Source organism: Ceratotherium simum, chromosome 36 (assembly GCF_057802395.1).
Source record: "Ceratotherium simum simum isolate JZ-2026a chromosome 36, ASM5780239v1, whole genome shotgun sequence".
NCBI lineage: Eukaryota > Metazoa > Chordata > Mammalia > Perissodactyla > Rhinocerotidae > Ceratotherium > Ceratotherium simum.
In genome coordinates this window covers 25,472,902-25,500,113 of record NC_141935.1, presented here as the reverse complement: position 1 = coordinate 25,500,113, position 27,212 = coordinate 25,472,902, and the positions used below count along the sequence as shown (strand labels likewise).

The following is a 27,212-nucleotide window of genomic DNA, read 5'->3' as shown; positions in this document are numbered from 1 at the left end:
TGAAGACAAACAGTAAAACAGCAGTTACCAGGGGCTAGGGAGAGGGGGGAAATGGGGAATTAGTTTTTAATGGGTATAGAGTTTCTATTTGGGATGATGAAAAAGTTCTGAAAAAATATAATGGTGATGGTAGCACAACAATGTGAAGGTACTTAATGCTACTGAATTATACACTTAAAATGGTTAAAATGGTAAGTTTTGTGTCATATATATGTATATATATACATATATACGTGTATACATGTATATATGTATCTCCACAATTTTAAAAGGGGGATCCCTAACGTTGTAAAAGCCTTAGGCCCACAAAACCTGGATCTGTTCCTACCTACGGAATAAACAATTCCATAATAATACAATACTCATTAAATCCTATAATGAGAACCACATATTCAGTAACAGAAGGGGTTTTTTTCTTAATAAGAGATTAATTAACTATTGTAAAATGGACAGTTCTGCTTTCCAGAATTCTTAAATGATGAATCACAAGCATCAGATTCCAGATTTCCTATACAAAGACCACTCAGAAACGGTAAAGATGGCTGACTCTTACTATTTTCAAAGTTGCCTGGGATGGACCATATAATGATTTAGATGTATTATAGAAACAGAAGCCCAGAATTCCTGGGCTCTCAGTCTTATCCTGCACTCAACAAATTCTTTTGGAGATTTCTCTTGTATGAAAACAGTAAAAGAAGAAGTTTCTTTTAAAGAGAACTGGAGGGTGTTAAGAGAGGTTCATGATCTATGGAGTAGATTTATGATCTATACCACAAATAAAAAGGAAATCCTGGGTAGGATCTTGAAACTGACCATCTTTCTCTGAGTTTGGAGAAGATTTGATATTTCCAATCAAAATCCTTACCAATTTGCTTTACAATTAGCTCTCACCAGAAATCTAAATTGAATTTTAAAAATACACAAAAATCAACACTTTCTCATCCTACTTGTTCCATTACTTTCAGATCCTTGCTTTTAATGAGCAGATAAAAACCAAGGAGAGCATAGAATGTTGTGCCTCAATTCCCCATAAACCATAATTGAAAGTTTAACACACTATTTTATGAGCAAGAGGTAAATTAAATAGTAGCTATAAATGTTTAATACAGAATTACCCAGCAGTTTTAGTAATAAACCGAATGAACATTTAACCAAGAATTACTGGATTATTTTAAAAGTCTATTATGTGTCTCATCAGGTAACTAGAATTCCCCTTTCAAACCTTAGAATGGTGCAAATAATATACTCACAGGGTGTGGAACTAAAAAAAACCCTTCCTTCTCTTTTAATCCAAAGGACCAGGCTTATGGCTTGGAGGTCACCAGCCATGGTCATCACTTCAGGAGCATGCTAATTATAGTTAGACTCAGAAGAGTCCCTGCAGTAATGTAGGAATGGGACGCTATTGGTAAGTGCTATTAAGATGGTATCTATATAAGGATTCTTGGTTGAAAGTGATAGAATTCCATCCCAAACTAGTTTAAACAAAAAAGGAAATTGGCTTCAGGCATTTGCTTGGCTTTAAACATGTATATGGCTTCAGGTATGGCTGAAGCCAGGGGCTCAAATATTATCAGAATGATGTCTCCCTATTTCCATGTATTAGCTCTGTTTTCTCTATGTTAACTTCATTCTCCAGAAGATCTTCTTTACGTGGTCAGCAAAGGAGGAATTTTCCTTCCTATAGGAGATATACTTTACAGTTTTGATAATGTATTGTCAGATAATTACAGAATATCACAGAGAAGAAAAAGACCACATAGTTAAATCCTTTTCATTTTGCACGTGCAAAACCAAGGCCCAGATAAGTAACCTGCCAAATGCCATTCTACAATTTAATGATCAGAGAACGAAGGGTCATAGCCCACTAAAACACAGAACATTTTTTTTACCCCACTAATATAGAGCATGCCTGTTTTGGTCCCAATCACCTTCTGAACTTACACTGACTACATTCTTATATATTCTAGAGAACAATATCTAATTTCTTATCGGGAAGTTATCAATATCCCCAAAACAAACACAGAAAAAGATCCTTAGATACCACTGAAAGTCTCCTGTTGTAATAACTCCAGCTCTTAGCTCTCCTAATTACCTTCATTTCACTCTTCTAGTGAAAACGTGTCTTTGGAGGTACCAGGCATGTTCCCAATATTCCATTTGAACATTCTGCTAAACTCATCACATTTTGGGGATTCAAACAAACTGGATGATTAATACCGACTCAAGACAAGGTTGACATAAGGGAAGACATACTGTAGAAGAAAAACCCTATTGTAACCTTGAATGACCTCTGACTAACCCAGCTGGATATGCACCCTCCAGATCTAACTGCTCTGTAGATTTTACGACCTCTGCTTGTGCATGTACCTCCTGCTGTGATAAGATGATAACTTTGTTCTTTTGAGTTCCTTATGAATGTGATGACCCCCGAACATTGTCTATGCTGACAGCTGTCATCAATGAAAACTGAAAGATCTGGTGTGGTGACTCCCAGTCTGTAACACCAGAGGGTCAACATTCCTAACCCGCTCCCCTATAACCCACCAGCCTATATAACTGCTATAACATTTTGTGCCCCCTTAAGGTGGTTCTTTCAGACATTAGTCAGCTGTCTTCCCCCTTGCTAGCAAGCTGTAATAAAATGCCCTTTCTTTTCCACCATCTTGCCTCTTGATGATTGGCTTTTGACTTGCGGTGAGCAGATGGTGCCCTTTGTGTGGTAACAAGATCAGCCACTATCCTCAGCCACCAGCAAAAACAAAAAACCCTTGGGCAAAATATCTTTAAGTGCTTCACCCTGAATTACTTGGTACTGGACCTTGTTATCATCAGCAATCACTCCACCTCTGGTATCTTAATATCAGAATTTAATGCTTAAAAGTGGCTTTCTAACACTTGCTTCATTATTTCAACCATTTTCTTCCTGTTACTTTCACATTCCTGACTCCTGTGTTAGTTTGTGTCTGCAGAGAAACAGATGCTAAGACGAGATTAGACATGTAAAAGGGTTTTAGAGAAGGAAGCAGAAGGCAGGACGTGCTTCAGACTGCGAATGCAGGTCTGACTCTACGGATGGAGAGACGGAAGGAAGAAAGAGTAGATACAAAGTCCCAGACCACAGAAAAATTCCAAGGAAGGTTTAGCCAGGCCAACAGGGAGTCCTTGCGCAAAAATTGCCCATTGGAGTTCTGTGTGTCACCAGAAGGGGCCTGTCTTAGTACCTCCACCATACTTAGTCATTGCCTGGGAGCAGCTATAGGAAGTGTAGCCTTGGCATAAGCATAGTGGTGGATTCAAGGGGGAGGATGCTGGGGACATCAGTCAACTATGCTTCCCGAAACAGGAGATCTGGCCACACCTCCACTGCCTTAGGCTGCATCCATCCCATCTGAAAGACACTGAATGTCTGACTAATTTCTCACTCTATAAATAACGGAAATCAATCATATGCACAGACCTAAAGGCTAATCTCCTTAATATACAACTTTTACCTTTTATTAACCTAATTGTCCATATCCTCCATGGCTCCAGTCCTAAAATTACACAGTAGTATAGACTATAATACCAATATAAATTTGGTATTCATCCTTAGCTAGACCCTGTGTATTATTTAGAGCCTCTCCTTAACTCCCTTTCTGATTGCCCACAGCAGTTAACAAATCTTTGTCATTCTCAAGTCCCCTCTTCCACTCTATCTGAAGCGACCCTGCCTGATGTTTTCCAGAGTGTATGGAACTTGTAAGGCATTAATTCATCTTCTGACCCCTACATATATTCATATTAGCATCCACACTCAACTCCTTTTATCTAGGCTAAGAGCTAAATGTACTTCTCTGATCTTTTGACCCCATCCACTTTCCTAAAACCATCAGTTAATCCCTCTGAGCTATATTTAAAATGTCTCAGTTGACTCCATTCTTGTAACCTAGTAACATGCTTAAATGTCTCATCTTAAAACAATTAAACGAAGAAACAGAAGAACCCACCTCAAACTCTGCATCCTCCTTTTTCTTTCTCTACACAGACAGTTATCACAAGAGAAGTCACACACACCCACCATCAGGGTTCTGCCTCCACCACTTCTCTGAAACTGGCCCGACTTCTAATTACTAATTATAATGGATTTTAAGTTTTTAGTTAACTTAGCTGCCCTCTCCAGAGGCTTTGCACACTACTGACTCCTCTGGGTTTTTACTATGTAACAAGAAGACTAATCTTAATAGCAAATTCTTGGGGCCCCTTACTGCTACCATGAGCAACTACCTCCATATATTAAGCTTCATTATTTACATCTTTTAGTGAATAGACAATTGTAAATTTATTTTTAATTCTAGTTGACTACAGAACGAAGGGAGCACAGAGCCTCTCCATTATAGGCTGTCTATATAGGAGGGAGTAGGGGAAGATAACACATTATACCAACATTTATAGCTATCACTCTGTCAGCTGCTCTCCTAAGCTCTTTCTTGACTTATTTACTCCTTCTGACAATAACCCTAAGAGATAGATGCCACTATCACCCATATGGAAACCAAAGCCTCCTAAATATTATCACTGTTTTTTATGAAGAGTCTATGGTGAAATAGATGTTTAGAAAGATTAATATGGCAATAATAAACAAGAAGGATTGAAAGATGAAAGAGAGGCAGTTAAGCTTCAGGAGAAATTGAGGCTTAAGGCATAGAACTAGGAAGAAAACGGTGAGAAAGAAGACTGAATGACATTATAAAGGTTAGGCAAATTACGTAACAGCAGGATAGGAATGACAAGAGAAAGAAGCAGCTTCCGAGTTGCCAGCCAGATTGAACGGTACACCAATGACAACAGTAGAAGAGTTGGGAAGAACTGGTTTGGCTAAATGTTATTAAGAACATACCCTATACCAAAAGCAGTACTAACAGGGAAGTTTATAGCAATACAGCCTGGGGGCCAGCCCCATGGCGTAGCAGTTAAGTGCGGCGCTCCGCTGCTGGCGGCCCGGGGTTCAGATCCCGGGCATGCACCAACACACCACTTGTCAGGCCATGCTGTGGCGGCATCCCATATAAAGTGGAGGAAGATGGGCACAGATGTTAGCCCAGGGCCAGGCTTCCTCAGCAAAAAAAGAGGATGATTGACATGGATGTTAGCTCAGGGCTGATCTTCCTCACACACACACAAAAAAAGTTCAAAAAAAAAAAAAAAATACAGGCCTACGTCAAGAAACAAAAAAAATCTCAAATAAGAAATCTTAAACTACGCCTAACAGAACTAGAAAAAGAAGAACAAAGCACAAAGTCAGTAGAAGGAGGGAAAAATAAAAATTAGAGCAGAAATAAATGAAATAGAGACTAAAAAAACAATAGAAAGGATCAATGACATTAAGAGCTGGTTCTTTGAGAAGATAAACAAAATTGACAAACCATTAGCCAGACTAACAAACAGAGAAGGCTCAAATAAATAAAATTAGAAATGAAAGAGGAGAAATTACAACAGATACCACAGAAATACAAAGGATTATAAGAGAATACTATGAAAAACTATATGCCAACAAATTGGATAACCTAGAAGAAACGGATAAAGTCTTAGACTCATACAACTTCCCAAAACTGAATCAAGAAGAAATAGAGAATCTGAATAGACCAATCACAAGTAAAAAGATTGAAATAAGAATCAAAAACCTCCCAAAATACAAAAGTCCAGGGCCAGATGGCTTCTCTGGAGAATTCTACCAAACATTCAAAGAAGATTTAATACCTACCCTTGTCAAACTGTTCCAAAAAACTGGAGAGGAGGGAAGGCTTCCTAACTCAATTCTACAAAGTGAACTCTGATACCAAAACTAGACAAAGACAACACAAAAAATTATAGGCCAATATCACTGATGAACATAGACGCAAAAATCCTCAACAAAATATTAGCAAATCAAATACAGCAATACATTAAAAGGGTCATACACCATGATCAAGTTGGATTTATACCAGGGATGTGGGGATGGTTCAACATATGCAAATCAATCAATGTGATACACCACATTAATAAAATGAGAAATAAAAATCACATGATCATCTCAACAGATGCTGAGAAAGCATCTGACATGATCCAGCATCCATTTATGATAAAAACTCTCCATAAAATGAGTATAGAAGATAAGTATCTCAACATAATAAAAGCCATATATAACAATCTCACAGCTAACATCATACTCAACAGTGAAAAACTGAAAGCTATCCCTCTAAAAACGGGAACAAGATAAGGATGCCCACTTCCGCCACTCTTATTCAACATAGTATTGGAAGTCCTAGCCAGAGCAATTGGGGAAGAAAAAGAAATAAAAGGGATCTAAACTGGAAAGGAAGAAGTAAAACTGTCAGTATTTGCAGATGACATGATTTTATATATAAAAAATCCTAAAGAATCCACCAAAAAACTATTAGAAATAAAAAACACAGTAAAGTTGCAGGGTACAAAATCAACATACAAAGATCAGTTGCATTTCTATACACTAACAATGAAATAGCAAAAAAAGAAATGAAGAATACATTCCCATTTAGAATCACAACAAAAAGAATAAAATACCTAAGAATAAATTTAACCAATGAGGTCAAAGACCTATATGTCGAAAACTATAAACATTATTGAAAGAAACTGAAACAGACAAAAAAAAAAGTGGAAAGATATTCTGTGCTCATAGATTGGAAGAATTAACATAGTTAAAACGTCCATACTACCTAAAACAATCTACAGATTCAATGCAAACCCTATCAAAGTCCCAATAACATTTTTCACAGAAATAGAACAAAGAATCCTAAAATTTATATGGAACAACACAAGACCTCGAACAGCCAAAGCAATCTTGAGAGAAAAGAACAAAGCTGGAGGTATCACACTCCCTGAATTCAAAATATACTACAAAGCTATAGTAATCAAAACAGCATGGCACTGGCAAAAAAACCACAGATACACAGATCAATGGAACAGAACTGAGAGGCCAGAAATAAACCCACGCATTTATGGACAGCTAATTTTTGACAAAGGGGCCAACAATATACAATGGAGAAAGGAGAGTCTCTTCAATAAATGGTGTTGGGAAAACTGGACAGCCACATGCAAAAGAATGAAAGTAGACCACTATCTTACACCATACACAAAAATTAACTCAAAATGGATTAAAGACTTGAATTTAAGACCAGAAACCATACAACTCCTAGAAGAAAATATACACAGCATGCTCTCTGACATCAGTCTTAGCAGTATCTTTTTGAATATGTCTCCTCAGGCAAGGGCAACAAAAGAAAAAATAAACAAATGGGACTATATCAAACTAAAAAGCTTCTGCACAGCAAAGGAAACCATCAACAAAACAAAAAGACAACCTACCAACTGGGAAAAGATATTTGCAAATCATATATCCAATAAGGGGTTAATATCCAAAATATATAAAGAACTCATACAACTCAACAACAAAAAAAACAAGCAACCCAATTAAATAATGGGCAGAGGATCTGAACATTTTTTCAAAGAAGATATACAGATGGCTAACAGGCACATGAAAAGATATTTAATATCACTAATTATTAGGAAAATGCAAATCAAAATCACAATGAGATATTACCTCAAGCTTGTCAGAAGGGCTATGATTAAAAAGACAAGAAATAATAAGTGTTGGAGAGGATGTGGAGAAAAGGGAATCCTCATACACTGCTGGTGGGAATATAAACTGGTGCAGCCACTATGGAAAACAGTATGGAGATTCCTCAAAAAAATTAAAAACAGAACTATCATATGATCCCGCTATTCCACTTCTGGGTATTTATCCAAAGAACATGAAAACACTAATTCGAAAAGATATATATGCACCGCTACGTTCACTGCAGCATTATTCACAACAGCCAAGAATTGGAGACAACCTAAGTGCCCATGGATGGATGAGTAGATAAAGATATGGTATATATACACAATGGAATACTACTCAGCCAAAAAAAAAAAGAGGAAATCTTGCCATTTGCAACAACACAGATGGACCTTGGAAGTATTATGTTAAGCAAAATAAGTCAGATGGAGAAAGCCAAACACCGTATGATTTCACTCATACGTGGAAGACGAAACAACAACAAACAAACACACAGAAACAGAGATTAGACTGGCAGTTACAAGAGGGGAAGAGGGTGGGAGAAGACAAAAGGGGCAAAATGGCACGTTTGAATTAAAAAAAAAAAAAAAAAAGAACACGTCCCACAAAGAGTTACTTACTAATATGCCTTAGGTATAATGAAGTGTTATAATAGCAAACAAATCTGAGGAGATTAGATATGTCACAGGTAAAAATCTAGTAGCTTCTTCAATGATCTAAGAAAATATTCTTATAATTCCATTTAGGTTCATGCAAAGGTCTAACTTCAGATGAACTTCAGATGGAATAAAAATGCAAGAGACTTGTGAATAACATAGATTGAATTACTCACTGAAAGTACATTGACAACACATAGAATTATTATTTTTTTTTGTGAGGAAGATCAGCCCTGAGCTAACATCCATGCCAATCCTCCTCTTTTTGCTGAGGAAGACCGGCCCTGAGCTAACATCTATTGCCAATCCTCCTCCTCTTTTTCCCTTTTTTCCCCAAAGCGCCAATAGATAGTTCCATGTCATAGCTGCACATCCTTCTTGGTTGCCGTATGGGACACTGCCTCAGCATGGCCGGAGAAGCGGTGCGTCGGTACGCGCCTGGGATCCAAACCTGGGCCGCCAGTGGCGGAGCGCGCGCACTTAACCGCTAAGCCACGGGGCCGGCCCCGACAATACATAAAATTTAAAGTAAATAAATTAGGGTCAATTTAATCTTTCATTAGATATTTAGAGACAAAAACCCACAAAATCTTATTACTTAAAATATTTTAATTTCCAAAAAAGTTTAAACCATACTAAAATTTAAATAATTTCATTGTACAGACTTCATAATACATTTCAACAAACTGAAAAGTAAAACAAACCACTTAAATCAGTTTAATTTACTTTCTAAGCTTAATGATGTACAAACTCTTTTGCCCCCCAGGAGGATGCAAACATCAACAGTGGAAGTGCAATATTTAAATTAATACAATGTAAGATAAGACACCTGGCCAAAAGGATTTTTAAAACTAAATTACATCTGGCAATACCCTACAACTAGCAGTATGTTTACAGTAGATAAGAATTTAAAACAAAACAAATCCAATCTGATCAAATCCATAATTAACTGAAGTTTTCATTTTGCTCAGTTGTGAATAAAAACAGCGGCCACTGTTTTATCCAATATGCTAATGATATCAACCTCAGAAGAAATGATCTGCCTAGTCTGTGCAAAACAAGAACAGTTATCCTCTGTTGAAAGGATGTTGAGCTTTTCAAACTTTGTTCTTTTTCATTTGTGTCATAATTGCCCAATAAATGAACATTCCAGCTAATGTCTTGTTCCTTACACGATTCTGTCATCCATGAAGTCATCATATAGCCATTTACAGGTATAATCTTTGGAACACTCTATAGTTTCAAAAAGCTGTTTAAAGTCTCGAGGGTACAAATTTGTTATTTTCATTTTTTCCTTTTTTTTGGTTTTCTTCAGTATATCCATTGCGTCAACTGGACTCAATGAACTGCAAAAGAAATACAAAGTAAATTTGCTTAATTCTTTCTCATAACAATTGTCAGTTAATACTGATAGAGATGGCTTTTAAGCCCAACGTAAAATGCCTAACTTATTATACAGAATTAATCCTATTTAGTTTAAGAGCTTGCATATATACAGCTTTAACTAGCTTTATTCCTGAAGCTTCATGACTTACCTGTAATGAAAAGAGCAGATTTAGGCTTTAATATGTTTTAATCATTTCTTACACAGAATTCTAGTTTAACATTGGCCTTTAAAAACATTCTGCCTACCTAGTTCATCTTTTAACTCTCTTTGCAAAAATATTCTTAACTCCAATTAGGTTCATGTAAAAGTTCAATAAGTACAAACAGTAGAAACTGCTATCTAAGCAGTTTTCAAAGAGGGAATACTTTTCCACATTTTTATGTAACAATTACTGGTAAATAAATTGTAAAGCTGCCTTAAATATTAGTTTAGCAAAAAACCATCAGGGAGCCTCTGATAACAAGTAAACAACTGTAATAAAATATTTTGGTGGAAAATATTTCCAATACTTTTTCGTTTTGAATGGAATCTTGGTCACAGCTGTAAACATGCTTTCAAATCATAGAGATCTACAAGAGAAGTTTTAACATTTTGCATCACAGTTTATTACATTCATTCCTTAATTTCCTATATTCTTGGTATTTTCATTCAAAACAGCCACTATCACAAGGCGACAAGACAAAAAATAGTAGATTACTTTTACTGGTCTATTGCCATTTTTAACATTTATTTGTACATAAATATTGTTCAATCAATAGCTCATACAGAGTTATATATTAAATTATGATCAGATTAATTAAAAAGATTATTTTAACATTTTGCCCTTCCCCTGACAATACTTTGCATGACTGTGGGCTGCTGATTGCAAGGTGCAAAACATAACTTACAGAACTGTACACATCAGTCCTATATCAAAACTACATTTATATAGATACAAAGTAGGTAGGAACAGCTATAATTTTTATAAAGCTTTAGGTAGAAACATAAAATTTGGTCCAGGGCAGGAGTACCAGGGAGGTGTAATGATCCATGACTACTTTGGTTAGGAAACAGAACCACTAAGGACAGGCAATGACAAGAGGTAGATGGTGGGTATGCCACCACTAACGCTGACTTGCTCCACCCCAGCCAGTGGCAAGCAGCTAGTTCTTTGTGTAGGTTAATCCTGGCCATATACTCCGACAAAGATAAAACAACTTGTAGGCATTCCTAGTTGTTTTTTCAAAGAAGGATAAAAAAGCTAAGCTCAGGAGATTATGTGGAAAATATAATTATATGTATCAGGGAGAAGAAAGTATTTTGAAGAAACAGACGAGTGAAAACATGGTACTTCACTCCGTTAATCAAGATATACGAGATACAAAAAACAGAGCTTTAACACGAAAGTATAATTCTCGCATTAAATTGCTACTTTTATACTGGCTTTTATTCTTCTTACTTACTGTAAATGGTCTATTAGCTTGGCATTACGCTTCATAAAACACTGCTTTAACATGTGAAAAAATACATCATAGTTAACAGGTGTTAAGTTGTCTGTAAATAAATTTCTACGAGGAGTCAATTGAACTAAACACAGGTTTTGTTGTATTTCTTCTAATGATTCCTGGAGAGAAGGGAAAATAAATCACGTTAGTCATAAAATATTGCCAGAGCAAAACATTGTTCAATTGCTCATTCAAGGTACCTGTTGGAAGAAGCAATCACCACAGACCGAGTATTCCTGTATGTTCTTGTTGGGTGCGCCAAGAATGCAGGGGCCCAACCGTTCTTTACCTGGGCCATTTCCCAGGGTTGTCTGCAGTGAGCCACCTTGAGGAATGAGATCGTGTCTCTCCCCAGGACAAAAAGAAGGCTTGCTTAATGTTTGCTATGAAAGAGGTGGATTCCCCCAGCTCTGTGCTCCTCTGCTGCAATGTAAAACCACTGCATGCACACCCCAACCAAGCCATATCACATCACTCTGCGGGGCTTGGGTGCAAATAAAGTCCTTTGTCTGATCCAGGAGCCTGTGTCTGGCTAGCATCCATGAAAGAGTAACAGCTTATTAACTTTTAAGAAGGGTAAGGTCAAATCCAAAACATGACACTAATATGCACTGAGTCTCTTCTATGTTTGAGTCACAACACCAGATCCTAAGGATAAAAAAATATTACTGACTTATAATTTTTAATTGGATATTTTTAAAAAATACAGGGTTAGCAAACTATGGTCCATGACCTGCCAGTTTTTGCACAGTCTAGGGCTGAGAATGGTTTTTACATCTGTAAAGGATTTTTTTTTTTAAAAAGGCAAAAACAAAGAATATGTGAGAGAGACTGCATGTGGCCTGTGAAGCATAAAATATTTATTACCTGATCCTTTACAGAAAAAGTTCACCAACCTGCTCTAGGATACAGTATTACACAGTTCAAAATAAAACCGGTATCAGAAAAGAGAGAGCCTGGGCTGGCCCAATGGTGCAGCGGTTAAGTGCGCGCTCTCTGCTGCTGGCAGCCCAGGTTCGGATCCCAGGCGTGCACTGATGCACTGCTTGTCAAACCATGCTGTGGCGGCGTGCCATATAAAGTAGAGGAAGATGGGCACAGATGTTAGCCCAGGGCAATCTTCCTCAGCAAAAAGAGGAGGATTGGCATCGGATGTTAGCTCAGGGCTGATCTTCCTCAAAAAAAAAAAAAAAAAAGAAAAGATGTAGCCTTATGTTTGAGTCCTTAGGAAATCTCACATATTGGATAGCGATCCCTTATGTACTTTATAATACATATATATTGAAATATAAATACTGTTTGTGGAAGACATTATTGCCCAAAAAAGAAAATTTCAATCAATTTTAGTTTCTAGTTCTGGATGCCTGCGGCTGAAGGAACTGATAAAAAAGGAAGGCAATGAAATTCAAAAGTATTTAGTAATTATTAATCAGGATAAGGGGGATAACCTCGCAATTGAAAGTATTATATGTTGTTGTTAACAAGTCTTTTGTGGGTGACTTTAAAAAGCAACCTGGTAAATAGTTTTGGAGTTACAGATACAGATTTACCTGATAAATAGGGAATAAAAAAACTTTCCTGATGTTAAATGAATGGTTATTTGTAGCTTAGCAAAAGAGTTCCAACGATAGCATAGAAACATGGCTTCAAAAAAGTGGAAAATCTCAAACAACTTGGATGTACATGAAGATGATGTCTCTAAAAAATTAAATGCCTCAAAGTGCTTCTGTAGTGATTAAGAACACATTGATGTCAAAGATAAAATTGAAGTACTGGAATAAAATTCTCTCATGAAACATGACATGTGGTTATTTCATCTTCATCCCTGAAAGTTTATATACTTAAGTTGGCCAAAAAACTTTTGTAGCTTTTGATCTTGTCATTGAGAAAGCATCTTATACACAGAGTTGCTCATTTTGGGGACATCTAGATAAGTTCCTAATGGTATCCAGCCAAAAAGTATTCTTCCTATTCTATTTTGTGAGGCTACATAAATTATGCTTATGAATAGTGAAACAGAGCTATAATCACAATGATCACAATGATAAGTGATCACCCTAAAATAAGACCATTTCTAAGTTGATAGTTTTCTTTTTTTCCTTTAGTGTCAAGAGTCAAGCAAATGGGAACTTCAGACTGAGCAGATATGCTGGGATGAGGGCATCATTATAGCACTTAATCCTAAAGTGGAACTTTTGAATTGACTCCAAAAATTGTTTTTGAAATTTTGGCTACTTTATTACAATTTGACTACAAGTAGCCCTGATATAAACTAAATAGAGGATCACTTTATAACATCATCACTTTGGTTCTTTAGAAAGGGGAAAAGACAAACAAAAATAAAAGCTCCACCCACCAGGTAAGAAACAAGATGCACCTGTTGGTGAATTCAATTATAAGTAGTAATATCACAAATTTCTGATTTATTAATAAAGTACAAAACTTCATTTTTAGTTTATCAAATTAGATGAATATTAAAATTATATTTTTCAAATCTGAGATGTATTTTCATTTCAAAAGAGATAAAAATGGAAGTCAGAGTCTCTGTTTAAGCCTATTATTATGGTAGCATCCACTGTATAAATAGCTGAAAAATACAACTCTTCCAAAATAATTTGAATTTATCAAAAGCAGTAAGATATGCTTAAAGAACATTTCTAGATATTCTAAAATTAAAAATTTAAATAAATACAGAATACCAGATAATCTTAGAGAAAATAAGGATAACCTTCAAGAAGATAAAAGATGTTCCATTTAGAGAAAAAAAAAGGAAAAGCATTCAGTCATTCTTACCCTACTCTTTGGCTTTTCCAGTTGTCCATTTTGGGTGTATATGTCAAATGATGACCAAGGCTCCTTGAGGGAAGAAAAAACAAACACTTCTTTTAGTTCTCTTTGGTCAAAGTGCCTCAAATTATTACCACTTTTAAAAATGTCTTGTTTAAACAACAGAATGAATTAAATCTAAGTCACCAGTCTAATTGGATATATGAAAAACAACATGTGATAATTAAACCATACATATCTCTCTTCTCTCGTCTTGTTTTTTTTAGATAAAGAAAAGGAGAGGGGGGCCGGCCCTGTGGCTTGGTGGTTAAGTGCGCGCGCTGCGATGCTGGCGGCCCGGGTTCGGATCCCGGGTGCGCATCAAGGCACCACTTCTCTGTCCATCCTGAGGCCGAGTCCCACATACAGCAACTAGAAGGGTGTGCAGCTATGACATACAACTATCTACTGGGGCTTTGGGGGCAAAAAATAAAAAATAAATAAAATCTTTAAAAAAAAAAAAAAAAGAAAAGGAGAGGGGCCGGCCCCATGGCATAGTGGTTAAGAGTGTGCGCTCCGCTGCTGGCGGCCTGGGTTCAGATCCTGGGTGCGCACCAACGCACCGCTTGTCCGGCCATGCTGTGGCAGCGTCCCATATAAAGTGGAGGAAGATACGCACAGATGTTAGCCCAGGGCTAGTCTTCCTCAGCAAAAAGAGGAGGACTGGCACGGATGTTAGCTCAGGGCTGATCTTCCTCACAAAAAAAAAAAAAAGAAAAGAAAAGAAAAGGAGAATCAAAGGTCTATCCCAATATTGGTAACTCTATTACTTACTTAGATAAAAGAGAGGTACCCTTAATATACTTATGCAAATAAGTTCTTAAGTTATCATTTTTAACAGCCAACATTTCCATACTAGAGTCACAATAGGGCTATCAGATCAATACCGAGAATTTTTTTTTTTGCCCTACCTTAGTGGAAAAGCCTATTAATAAAGCTCACTGGAATATGTTGGGACACATAAAGAGATACAGCATCTGACACAGACTTAAAAGACCAAAACTTACAATATTGGACATAAGATTTGAAAGGCTGTTGTCAGAAATGGTAATCTATTACTAACTACAGTGGCAGCTGAAGTGGAAGGAAAAATGCAATTGTTGTCCATCCGTGAAACTCCCAGCAGTTCTAGGATGTAAGTGGAGGAAGGCAAAGCAGTTTCCCCCACACTTGGTCTAGCTATCCTGTGGTCTATCCACAGCAGTTTAGGGCACAGCAATGGGCATCGAGGAGACCTCACTCCCATCTACCAAAGGTAGGGCACAGCAGTGGGTGCCGAGGAGACCTCACTCCCATCTACCAAAGGTAGGGCACAGCAGTGGGCGCCGAGGAGACCTCACTCCCATCTACCAAAGGTAGAGCACAGCAGTGGGCGCCGAGGAGACCTCACTCCCATCTACCAAAGGTAGGGCACAGCTGTGGGCGCCGAGGAGACCTCACTCCCATCTACCAAAGGCACAGGAGAGGAAAACCCACAAGACCTTGGGGAATTGAGTTCAATCACCGACCCTCCAGTTGTAGATATATAAATGGACAAATGTTAAAAACATTGGGTCCAAACAGACCTCTCCTTTCTGGAGGTTAATAAATGGCAAAACTCAACCTAAGGCCTTTGAAAAGAAATACTGCAGAACAAGAAAACTCTCCTGAAAGCTAAAGTCCTTGGGAGGCCTCCATGAAGAAACTAGCTGAGGGGGCCAGCCCCATGGCGTAGCGGTTAAGTGCGTGCACTCTGCTGCTAGTGGCCCGGGTTCGGATCCTGGGCGCACGCCGATGCACCGCTGGTCAGGCCATGCTGTGGTGGCGTCCCATATAAAGTAGAGGAAGATGGGCACAGATGTGAGCTCAGGGCCAGTCTTCCTCGGCAAAAAGAGGTGGCAGTCTTCCTCGGCAAAAAGAGGTGGATTGGCATGGATGTCAGCTCAGGGCTGATTTTCCTCACCCAAAAAAAAAAAAAAGAAACTAGCTGAAAGCCATGAGGAGAGAAGAGGCTGAGATAAAAAGCCAAAAGAACGAGAGGAGATCAGTGGGTTAGAAAGGCTTTTAGGGAAACCAAGAACTACAGTACCAAGATCACAATATACAGTGCAGGCAGAAAGCCGAGTCAGTGCTGTGACACTAAGTGTGAAAAGATTTCTGGGAATACAGATAAACAATGACGGCATGATAGATACGAAAGGCAAGGAACAAAGATCCAACCTAAGAAACTCAGATGTTTTGGAGGAAACAAACAGAATTGGAACAAAAGCTAAAATCAAATGAGATAACATTCTAACAACTAAGTATGCCCTTGAAGGGCTTAATGTGTTCCTGGACAAAAGCAATGAAGAGACTACATGGAGATACACACTGCAAAATTTAAAAATTAAACCCACACATCCTTGGAAGGACAAGGGCTCCTAAAATATACAAACATATATCCTATAAAATCTACTTGATATATATTTCAGTCTACTAAAAAAAAAAGAGAATGGGCAAATTATGGTATGAAAGAAATAGTATTTATCATTTTTTTCTTACACTCTAGTCCTCTGCTATTAAATATGGTAGCCACCAGTCACATGTGGCTATTGAACACCTGAAATGTGTCCAGTCTGAATTGAGACGTGTTGTGAGTATAAAACAGACACTGGATTTCAAAGACCTAATACACACAAAAAGAATGTAAATTATGTAATAACTAATTTTAAAATATTGATTATACACTGAAATGACAATACTGTGAATTGAGAAGTTTAAATAAAATATAATATTAAAATTAATTTCACCTGTTTCTTTTTTACTTTTTATAATGTGGCTACTAAAAAATGTAAAATTATGTATGTGGCTCATATTACACTTCTATTAGACAATTCTGATCTTGCCTAAGGGAATAAACCAAAAAAAGGAAGTACTCTATAATGAAGTATTAAGTAGCCATTAAAAACTTAAGAAGAATGTTTAGTGACAAGGGAAAAAACTTATAATTAACTATTAGCTATTAAGTGAAAAAATAAGATACAAAATAATATAATCTCCACTATATAAAGGGAAAAAAAAACCACACAGGAAAAATAAAAAACTAAAAATATGCCCCAAATGTCAAGAGTGACCTCTCAGTGGTAGAATCATGTGGTGATTTTTTTTTTTTTTGATTCTTCTTTTCTTTCTTTCTTTAACATGTCTCATGTTTTTTACAAGGAGCATATATTATTTTTACAATCAAGAAAAATATAAATATTTGTGACCAAAAACAAAACAAAACAAAACAACCCAGCATGCAAAGTTACCTTGCTCTATTCAACAGGGAAAAATAATAAAATTAATCTTTAATTTTTCTCCATGTACTGGTCACAAAAATGTAGCCTCTCTGAAAACAGTAAAGTTCTCTGTTGAAATTTAGAAAGATTTTACTCACCATATGCAGAAGCTTAATCTCACAAGCTACTTGCCAGAGCACACTTAATGCCTGATACAAGTTTGGATTTTTGGGATTTGCCATTAATTTCTATTAAAAGGAAAACAGAAGTTACATATTATATATAATTATAATCAATCAAAGTCAAATGCTGGCTAATAGTAATATCTTAATAGCATCTAGAAATTAAAGAAAATGAGAATTATATGCAAAATCTTAACCATTTCAAACTGTTTCAAAAAAGAAAAAGTCTTTTAAACTTTCATGTTGAAATATATCACCATGTACACTTATAATGTATTTGAGATTGATCTCCTTTAACGATATCACCTAAATCTCATTAAAGAAAAATGAAACAAAAATGTATAATTACAGTGGAGAAGGACAAGTGTGTTAGAAATATGTATCAGGTGGGCTATTAAATTCTGAGCTGACACTTGAAGGATGAGAGCTTACTTCAGTGAATGAGGTCACTAGAAAGAAACGAAACCGCACGTGAAACGGCACATAAACGAAGCGTTACAACATTTTCCTAGTAGCAAGATGAAACTGCATGAAGCATTTCCTAGTTTTCCTCCTCTCATTCTTTCATGTATATACTGTATGTACAGGCTCAAGATTTTGAACCCCATGCTCTCTTTAAGTGGATAGTCACTATTTACTATCTGGGTCTTGGTGAGTAAACCATCCCTTCATTTCTTGCCCCACCATCCTAACCCATAGCTCTCCGATATAGAAATATGCATCTCCCAGGATATTAGATTAAAGGATTAATAATATGAAGCAGCCTAGGCAGAAACGAAACATTATACTCAAGGCGATATCAAGGACTTCAGGGGGCCCTTTGATTTCTGAGAATAAAAAGTAGAGTCTGAAACCTTCAAGATTCCACAAAAAAACTGTTAGAACTAATAACCGATCTCAGCAAAGTTACAGGATACAAAATCAAAAATCAGTTGTAGTTCTATACACTAACAATGAACAACTTGAAAAGGAAATTAGGAAAGCAATTCCATTTACAATAGCATCAAAAATAATAAAATACTTAGGAATCAACTTAATCACGGAGGTGAAAGACTTATACACCGAAAACTACAAAACACTGCTGAAAGAAATTAAAGAAAACACAAATAAATGGAAAGACATCCTGTTTTCATGGATTGGAAGATTTAACAGCGTTAAGATGTCAATACTACCCAAAGCGATCTACAGATTCAAGGCAATCCCTATCAAAATTCCAGCGATGTTTTCTTGCAGAAATAGGAAAAATTCACCCTAAAATTCATATGGAATCTCAAGGGACACCAAATAGCCTAAATAATCTAAAAAAGAACAAAATAGGATGACTCACAGTTCCTGATTTCAAAACTTACTACAAAGTTATAGCAATCAAAATAGTGCAGTACTGGCATACAGACAGACATATAGACCAATGGAATAAAATAGAGAGCCCAGAACCAGACCCTCAAATATACAGTTAAATGATTTTTTTGACAAGGGTGCCAAGGTTATTTAATGGGAAAAGGAAAGTCTTTTTAACAAAAGATGGGAAAGCTTAATATCCATATGCAAAAGAATGAAGTTGGACCCTTATCTAATGTAACACCATATAAAAAAAGTAATTCCAAATGGATTAAAGACCTGAACATGAGCTAAAACGATAACACTTAAAAAAATTTTTTTTAACTTTATTTATTTATTTTTTTCCCCCAAAGCCCCAGTAGACAGTTGTATGTCATAGGTGCACATCCTTCTAGTTGCTGTACGTGGGACGCAGCCTCAGCATGGCCGGAGAAGCGGTTTGTCGGTACGCGCCCGGGATCTGAACCCGGGTCGCCAGCAGCGGAGCACGTGCACTTAACCGTTAAGCCACGGAGCCGGCCCCGATAACACTTTTAGAAGAAAACATAGGGGAAAAGCTTCATGACATTGGATTTGGCAATGATTTCTTAAATATAACACCAAAGGCACAGGCAACAACAACAAAAAATAGACAAATTGGACTTCATCAAAATTAAAAACTTGGAGAATCAAAGGACACTATCAATAATGTAAACAGGCAACCCATAGAAGGGGAGAAAATATTTGCAAATCAAATCTGAGAAGGGATTAATATTGAGAATATATAGTCATGTACCGCATAACGACATTTTGGTCAATGTTGGACCGCATAGATGGTGGGGTCCCATAAGATTAGTACCATACAGCATAGGCGTGTAGTAGGCTATACTATCTAGGTTTGTGTGAGTACATCCTACGATGTTCACACAACAAAATCACCTAACAATGCATTTCTCAGAACATATTCCCATCATTAAGTGACACATGACTATATAAAGAACTCCTAGAAGTCAACAACAAAAAAACAAACCACCCAACTAAAAAACGAGCAAAGGACTTTAACAGACATTTCTCCAAAGATTATACACAAATAGTCTATAAGCACATGAAAAGATGCTCAACATCACTAATCATTAGGAAATACAAATCAAAACCACAATGATATACCACTTTACACCATTAGAATGAGTATTATCAAACAAGAGAAAATGACAAGTGTTGGAAAGAATGTGGAGAAACTGGAACCCTTAGTGCATTGTTGGTGGGAATATAAAATGGTGCAGCCACTGTGGAAAATAGTATGGTGGTTCCTCCAAAAATTAAAAATAGCATCATATGATCCAGAAATTCCACTTCTGGGTATATGCTCAAAAGAACTGACAGCAGGGACTCAAAAAGATATTTGCACACCAAAGCTCATAGCAGCATTATTCACAATAGCCAAAAGGTGGAAGCAACCCAAGTGTCCATTGTCAAATGAATGGAAAGGTGGTGTATATATGCAATGGAATATTATTCAGCCTTAAAAAACAATGAAATTCTGACACATGCTACAACTTGGATGAACCCTAAAGACATTATGCTAAGTAAAATAAGCCAGACACAAAGTGGAATATTGTATGATTCCACTTATACAAAGTATCTAGAATAGTGAAATTCATAGAGACAGGAGCTCGGGGGTGAGGGGAATGGAGAGTCAGTGTTTAACGGATACAGAGTGTTAGTGTGGAATGATGAAAGAGATAGATGGTGGTAATAGTTGTACCACAATGTGAATCTACTTAATGCCACTGAACTGTACACTTAAAAATAGTTAAAATGGTAAATTTTGTTATGTATATTTTACTAAAAAAAAAAAAAACCTTAAAAAAATTGTACCTAAAGATTACTCTACAGAAATTTAAAAATATTCTTAGTACTCTCAATGTCATGAGCCCAAATTAAAATTACAACAGATTAAGATCACTCAGAAAAAAATCGCAGAACTCTTTCAAAACAAAAACTAACCAGGTTAATAACTCACCTGGTATTGCTTTTCACTAATAAACATATTCAGTTCTACTCGTCCATATCTATATATAGAAGTACAGGAATATAGGTCATGTAAAAGTTTCCAAAGTGTCCTTCTCTCATTTTTAATTGGGAAGATTCCCATTACTTTTAAAGGGATACCTGTTAAGAATATAAGGAAAAATATTTGAATAGATTCTTAACACTTTTTCCTATGACCATATTTTATTAAGCCGAACTTAGTTAATAAACTATATTAATTTTAAGTTTCTTTCAATCAAAACCAAGCCTCAGCATCTTTCCTTGATATGGAACTTGGCCTCTAAGGAATGGCTCTGATTATCTCTGTCTTGGTGAGGGGAAAGCCATATTCAATTTAAGAGCATCTGTCCATAAACTGTATAATATAAACTGTACACAATCTCTTCAACAAACCAGGTGTACCGGTAGACAAAGCTGACAAATTATAAGGTATTTGCTTTAGTGAATGACAAAAATTACCTTTTGACCAAGGAAGTGCTTGTATTCCCAAATTCTGAAAAAGCATCTTCGAAATCATAATAGGAGGTTTTACTGTTCCATAATTTGTAGGATCCAGTTTAAAGAAGTCACAGTGTACCACTTCTAGTTTTCCATTCAGATTTTTTCCTAGGGACTAAAGACAGACAGAGTAACATGTTTAGAAATTTCAGTGTTACGAAGACTTGGTAACAATTCAGAGATCTACTTCAAAAAATAATTCATATAAAAAATATTACTACCTTAATAAGGATGTAAAGAAAACATTACTGACATACCCTAAAATTTAAGAGTTAATAGAAATCAATTAATGCCTGAAAAATCATGAAAGTGCAATATTACCAAGAAAAAGCCCCCAAACAAAAAATCTTCAACAAATTCTTACTTATCCTTTTACTTTCTTTACTTTATTTCAATGGCTTCAGCTGTTCAAGAAGCTTCCTCATACTAATTTCTGACTGCTTAATAGTGGCTGCCCAGAGCACTGAGCAAAGATTCTGAGACCACATCCGGGCTCAGGCAGAGAGCTGCGATCCATCTGCTCTCGGAGGATCACGGGAAGATGTTTCATAGTAGAGAAAAACAATAAAATTATTAAAGTGAAAGGCAGATATTCAAGAGAGTATTCCTGTTTTTCTAGAGGAGTTTAGTTAGTCCTTCGCCAAATGACCTTAGCTCATTGTGCTGGTCACTCTCCATTTCTCCTTAATTTTTCATTAACTTTTTCTAAAGACAGAGGCAACTCAAGAAGGAAAGCTCCTTGCCCATTGGAAGAAGTCCAATGTACCTCCATCTTTTCACTGCCCTGATGAGTTCACCTTCCAAGTGCACTGGAGAACTTACTAGTGAGAGCAGGTTATTAGCTACAGACTCCATCAACTTAATTTGAAGTTGCAACAAATCAAATAGAAGAGGGCGATGTGTTTTAATGTGCATATTGAGGCTCTCATGCACAGAAAATTCTACTGGTATTTATCAGAGTTTCAACGAATTTGCAGGCCAGCCCTGTGGCTTAGCGGTTAAGTGCACGTGCTCTGCTGCTGGCGGCCCGGGTTCGGATCCCAGGCGCGCACCGATGCACCGCTTCTCTGGCCATGCTGAGGCCGTGTCCCACATACAGCAACTAGAAGGATGTGCAGCTATGACATACAACTATCTACTGGGGCTTTGGGGGAAAAAATAAATAAATAAAATTATCATCAACGAATTTGCAATTTAAAGTTATGAATTAAAAAGCCTAATTTTTCTTAAGTGATTTAGTTCAACCTATAAATAAATATTATTCTATTTCTAAATCTAGTAAATTTTAATGATCACCTTCAAGGGGACCCTTGAAAAAGACTAGTGGAAGGAACAGACTGGAGGCGGAAATTATATATTTTTGGTCATGTTAATTCTGAGATGCCTATTAGGTGAATCCAAGTGAAGACGCCAGGCGTGAAGCTGCAGCCCTGAAGGGGGGAAGTTAGTCGAGTGGTCCAGGCCGAAGACACAAATTTGTGAGAATTTAGCTGGTTGAAGGTAATTAAAGCCAGGAGCACAGACATCGCTAGGGAGAAGTACAGAGGACTAGGCCTGAGGATGGAGCAACTCTGAAATCTCATGACAAGAAGCTGAGAACAAGCCAAAAAAGTAAGGAAGAAAACCAGAAGAGTGCAGTGTTATGAAAGCTAAAGAAAAAGAGCACTCATAATGCAGACCTTAAAAACTGATTATCTTTAAACTCTTACAAATTATATGTATAGCATAAAATAATCTCACAAGTTATTCAAAAGTCATATTTTAATCTTTATAATTAAGGAAAGCTAATGGATTTTGGTTTGATGGGAATATAAAAAGAATGTGTACTTTATGACTTTGTTACACTTATTCTGAGAGGCCACATAACATTTTTGTTTTGGTAACTGTCACTTACCATTCCACAATTCAAAAACGACAACAGCAAAAACTCCAGAATAAATAATTCAATTCATAATAGTAGTGAAATCACATTGGAAAACTCGACTCGATTGCATTTAGGATTCATACACAGGAAGCAGAAAGGACAGAAGAAAGAGAAATAACCCTTGAGTTTCTACCAGTCATTATGTCAGCCCCTTTACGTAGTTCATCTTACTTAAGTTGCATCAAGATCCTTTACAGGTGGGTATTAACGTCTCTATTTTATCTATGAGAAAACCCAAAGCTCAGACAGGTTAAATTACTCACTTGCCCAAGGGTCTTAAAGGTAGTAAGTGCGAGGGCTGAGATTCAGCCTGATTTGAAAAGATTGTGCTCTATCCCTGCTGAAATAAGACGCCGTTTACTACAAACACGGACAGCTCTTCCACTGACCGTATACAGCTACTTCTGCCACAAGTTTTCACAATTCACGTGAGATATAGCATGATTTATTATTATAGAACACAACTTGCTACATGTGTATCTGTAGCACAGCCAGATAGGAAAACAAACTGTTCCTGCTTGAAATATTGTTAATGTGGAGTCTCAGGAATCTTACCAGGGAAATTGCAGGGGGTGGGGGTGGTGCTGGGTGTGTGTGTAGCAGGGTGGGGGTATTTTAAAGTTAGATAAAAATCCAGAGTCAAGCATTATCCTTGAAAATCCTTTCCGTTTTTAGGAGCAAACCTGAGAGCCTTTGGGTGGCTAGAAGAATTGTCTGCTAAGAGCATCACTTTAAGGCCCTGATTTAGGGCTGCAAAGGTTCTATTTAAATGGTTACTTCTCTTTTATTCTGCCAAACAGACGAATTGACACAAAACTTTACTTGAACGGCTTTTCATTTCATCATAACAATAGTTAGCAAGAGTGAAAGAACATGTACTAAGGGCTGAGCTCAGGTTAGTGCTGAAGGGAGGGGAGAATGAGGAGTCAGAAAATAAAAGCCTTCACTGGAGTAAAACCTAGTTCTAATCAAAGACTAGATTTAGTCAATGATGTTTAGATTTTGTGCTTACATTTATCTTCAGAAACATCGTGTGTGTGTGTGTGTGTGTGTGTGCGTGAGGAAGATCAGCCCTGAGCTAACATCCATGCCAATCCTCCTCTTTTTGCTGAGGAAGACTGGCCCTGGGCTAACATCTGTGCCCATCTTCCTCCACTTTATTATTTTTTTTATTTTTATTTTTTGTGAGGAAGATCAGCCCTGAGCTAACATCAATGCTAATCCTCCTCTTTTTGCTGAGGAAGACTGGCTCTGAGCTAACATCTATTGCCAATCCTCCTCCTTTTTGTTCCCCAAAGCCCCAGTAGAAAGTTGTACATCATAGCTGCACATCCTTCTAGTTGCTGTATATGGGACGCTGCCACAGCATGGCCTGACAAGTGGTGCGTCAATGTGCACCCGGGATCTGAACCTGGGCCGCCAGCAGCAGAGCACGCGCACTTAACTGCTACGCCACAGGGCCGGCCCCATAAACATTTTATAATTGATATTCCTGTAAGATATATTGTGTGTCAAGAATTCTCGAGCCCTTACTCTCCTTTTTTCATTGAATCGAGTGTTTTTAAATTAAGACTTATCTTGATCTTATAGAAAAGCAACTACCGTGTTACAGGATAACAAACTGTCAAGAGAAAGACATTTTAATGTCACCTTAATTATTCTGTGACCATGTAGATTGATCGTCCAAAGTAGACCGTTTTTTAAAGATAAACAAGATAAAAGCTATCTCTTGTTTTTAATTTCCAAGACAAAATTACAGATGGCTATGTTTACTAAGCCACGATTCATGATCTTGAATCTTCAAACAATTTTATGTGTTCTTTTTCTCTTCACGTTTTTGGAATTCCAGTAGATTTACCATCAATTAAAGAACCTGGCTAAAATGTTGAATTCTTTTCAAAGCAGTCAGTTGTAGAATAACAACCATCTAATGCACAATTTTATTAAAAAATAAACAGCTGGATTTGGTAAAGATTTTCATAATTTTTTGTTGTCATTCTGCTTTTTAGATACCACCATTTTACATGGTTTCAGTAAGTTGGCACAGAGAAGTATAAGTTTCCTAAATTGAATCTGGAGATTTATAAAGGAAGGAGGAACAAAAACAGAAAGAAAAAGAGGCTGGCTTTGACACAAGGAATTTCCACTTTACTGTTATGTGAACTTGTCTGCTATACAAGCAGCAGAATTCACTGAAAAATCCATTTGGATAATGCCTTCACTCCATGCAATTGTATCTGATATACCAAACCTTTCTTGCCTCTGAAACCCTAAATCCAGAGTTAACATAGTCCCATTAACCTAATCTTAGCACTCCAATTAGATTCTAAGCTCACAGAAAGCAGGGGCACAGCATAGCCTACCAGAGATTAGGAAACAAGCCTAGACATACAAGTTATACACTTTTTTCAGTCACTCAACTAGTCTAGCAGAACTAGAACCCCAAAACAAGTCTCAGAACTCCAATCTTTTAGTCATTCAACAAGCATTGATACTTACTCTGTTCTAGTCACTGGGGATAAAATATTTAAGGCATGGCCCTAAAAATGATTCTATGAAAATAGTGTGCTTAATTTTACTTCCCTAAACCACTCAAAAGTAGTTGAACAATAAATTATTTTTTATAAACTAAAAATATACCTCCAAATGTGGAATAAAAGTTCTATCACTTTCAAGGGCAATCACTCTGGCACCAGTTTCAAGTAATGCTTGAGTCAGGATTCCAGGACCTAGTATATTAACAGAACAAAAAGTTTATTTGCACAAGAGACAACATAATTTCTTTCAATATCAAAGAAATTAGATGTTTTACACGTATTATCTAATTTTAATTCTCACATCCCCCAAGTAGATATTAGGCTCCTCATTTACATATAATGAAACTGAGGATTACATAGTTACTTGACTCCAACATGGCAACTGGTAAGCAGCGTTGCTTGGCTTTAAATTCATTCTGCCAAAGACTGCAAAACCTGTTCTCAATCACAATGTTTCATCATCTCTCAATAAAAAAGCAAACAAAAAAGGTTGCCTCTAGTCTACCACTTACTCATGGACTATCTAGATACTTTAATCATCAAAGATATTGTCAAACCTAAATAGAACTGACTCCTCACTATAGGAAATGGAGCTTTAAAAAATAATTTTTCAAAAAATCCATAAATCTTGCATTCTCAGCATCCTGCTATGGTCTGCAGGAGATGCACGGAAGGGTAAAAAAAAAAAAAAGTTCTCTTGGGGTGGGGGTCCTGGCAACTATTCCGGGGAGACGGCGAAATCTAAGAGCATGTTTTATCAAAATATTGTGTAAACTGCAAACCGCTACAGAAATATTTTGTGGTGTCATGATTAATACAGACCACATAAGCTGCTCAAAGGAAGGGGCTATGTCTTAGCACACCACGGGTGGTCAATAAAAGTTTGCAGAAGTGCTGAACATCCAAGAAAATACAGTCCGCGACGGACTCACCCGGATTGCACTCCAGGAATAGCTGGCAAGTTTTTTCTCGGTTTTCCCGCAGGACCCGCACCAAGGTCTCAGCCAGCCTCGGACTGGTTATGTACCGCCTGGGCTCTAAGCGGCACTTGGACACCCAGGAGGGCGAGTCTCCGAAACCCAGACTGGGCAACAGCTGCGGGTGGAAGTCAGACAAACCCCGGCGGTTCCTCGCTAGGACGTCCTTCCGCCTCGCCGCTCCGGATCCCAAAATGCAAGAGCGACCGGCGCCGGTGAAGGCAGTGAGCGTCAGCCGCGGAGGAAGCCCCGCCACTGGGAGCCACATCCTGACCCTCTGAGGTCTGTCCCAACGTCACCCAGCGTCCTTACATCGTCGGCGAACTCCACAAAGACCACCCCATGTGCAACAAACTCCTACCCCCCGACTAGGCCGGGCGGAAGTAAACATTACAAACTGCGCATGCGAACGACCTCTCCTTGGTGCTCTTTCCCTCACTTCCGTTTCCGGTCCGGCGTGGGCGCCGGAGGACTGTGAGTGGACCGATGAGGAGAGAGACGGCCGTCCAGGTTGTGTC

General features: G+C 37.4%; 1 protein-coding gene across 2 annotated transcripts; it reads right to left on the bottom strand.

Annotated features, from left to right (window-relative positions):
- Positions 1-8,860: 8,860 nt before the first annotated feature.
- On the bottom strand, positions 8,861-27,084 carry TFB2M (transcription factor B2, mitochondrial). 2 transcript variants are annotated; one of them, XM_004439573.3, is made up of 8 exons: positions 26,650-27,083; positions 25,821-25,909; positions 21,218-21,371; positions 20,730-20,878; positions 17,366-17,455; positions 13,936-13,998; positions 11,101-11,261; positions 8,861-9,617 (listed from the first exon to the last, which is right to left on the bottom strand). In XM_004439573.3, exons 1-8 carry the CDS (start codon positions 26,960-26,962, stop codon positions 9,440-9,442), a joined length of 1,197 nt encoding a protein of 398 aa, XP_004439630.1. In that variant the 5' UTR covers positions 26,963-27,083; the 3' UTR covers positions 8,861-9,439. The 2 variants fall into 2 exon arrangements, with proteins under 2 accessions (XP_004439630.1, XP_087280577.1); XM_087424451.1 differs by lacking the exon at positions 17,366-17,455 and having other exon boundaries at positions 26,650-27,084.
- Between the last annotated feature and the right edge of the window lie 128 nt (positions 27,085-27,212).

Excerpts from the sequence above, each read along its gene's own strand:
- TFB2M (XM_004439573.3), bottom strand. The coding sequence starts at position 26,962 with ATGTGGCTCCCAGTGGCGGGGCTTCCTCCGCGGCTGACGCTCACTGCC. Across the intron at positions 13,999-17,365 it reads AGATTAAGCTTCTGCATATG|GAGCCTTGGTCATCATTTGA; the intron begins GTGAGTAAAATC and ends TCTTCCCTCAAG. Across the intron at positions 11,262-13,935 it reads TGGAAAAGCCAAAGAGTAGG|GAATCATTAGAAGAAATACA; the intron begins GTAAGAATGACT and ends CCTTCTCTCCAG.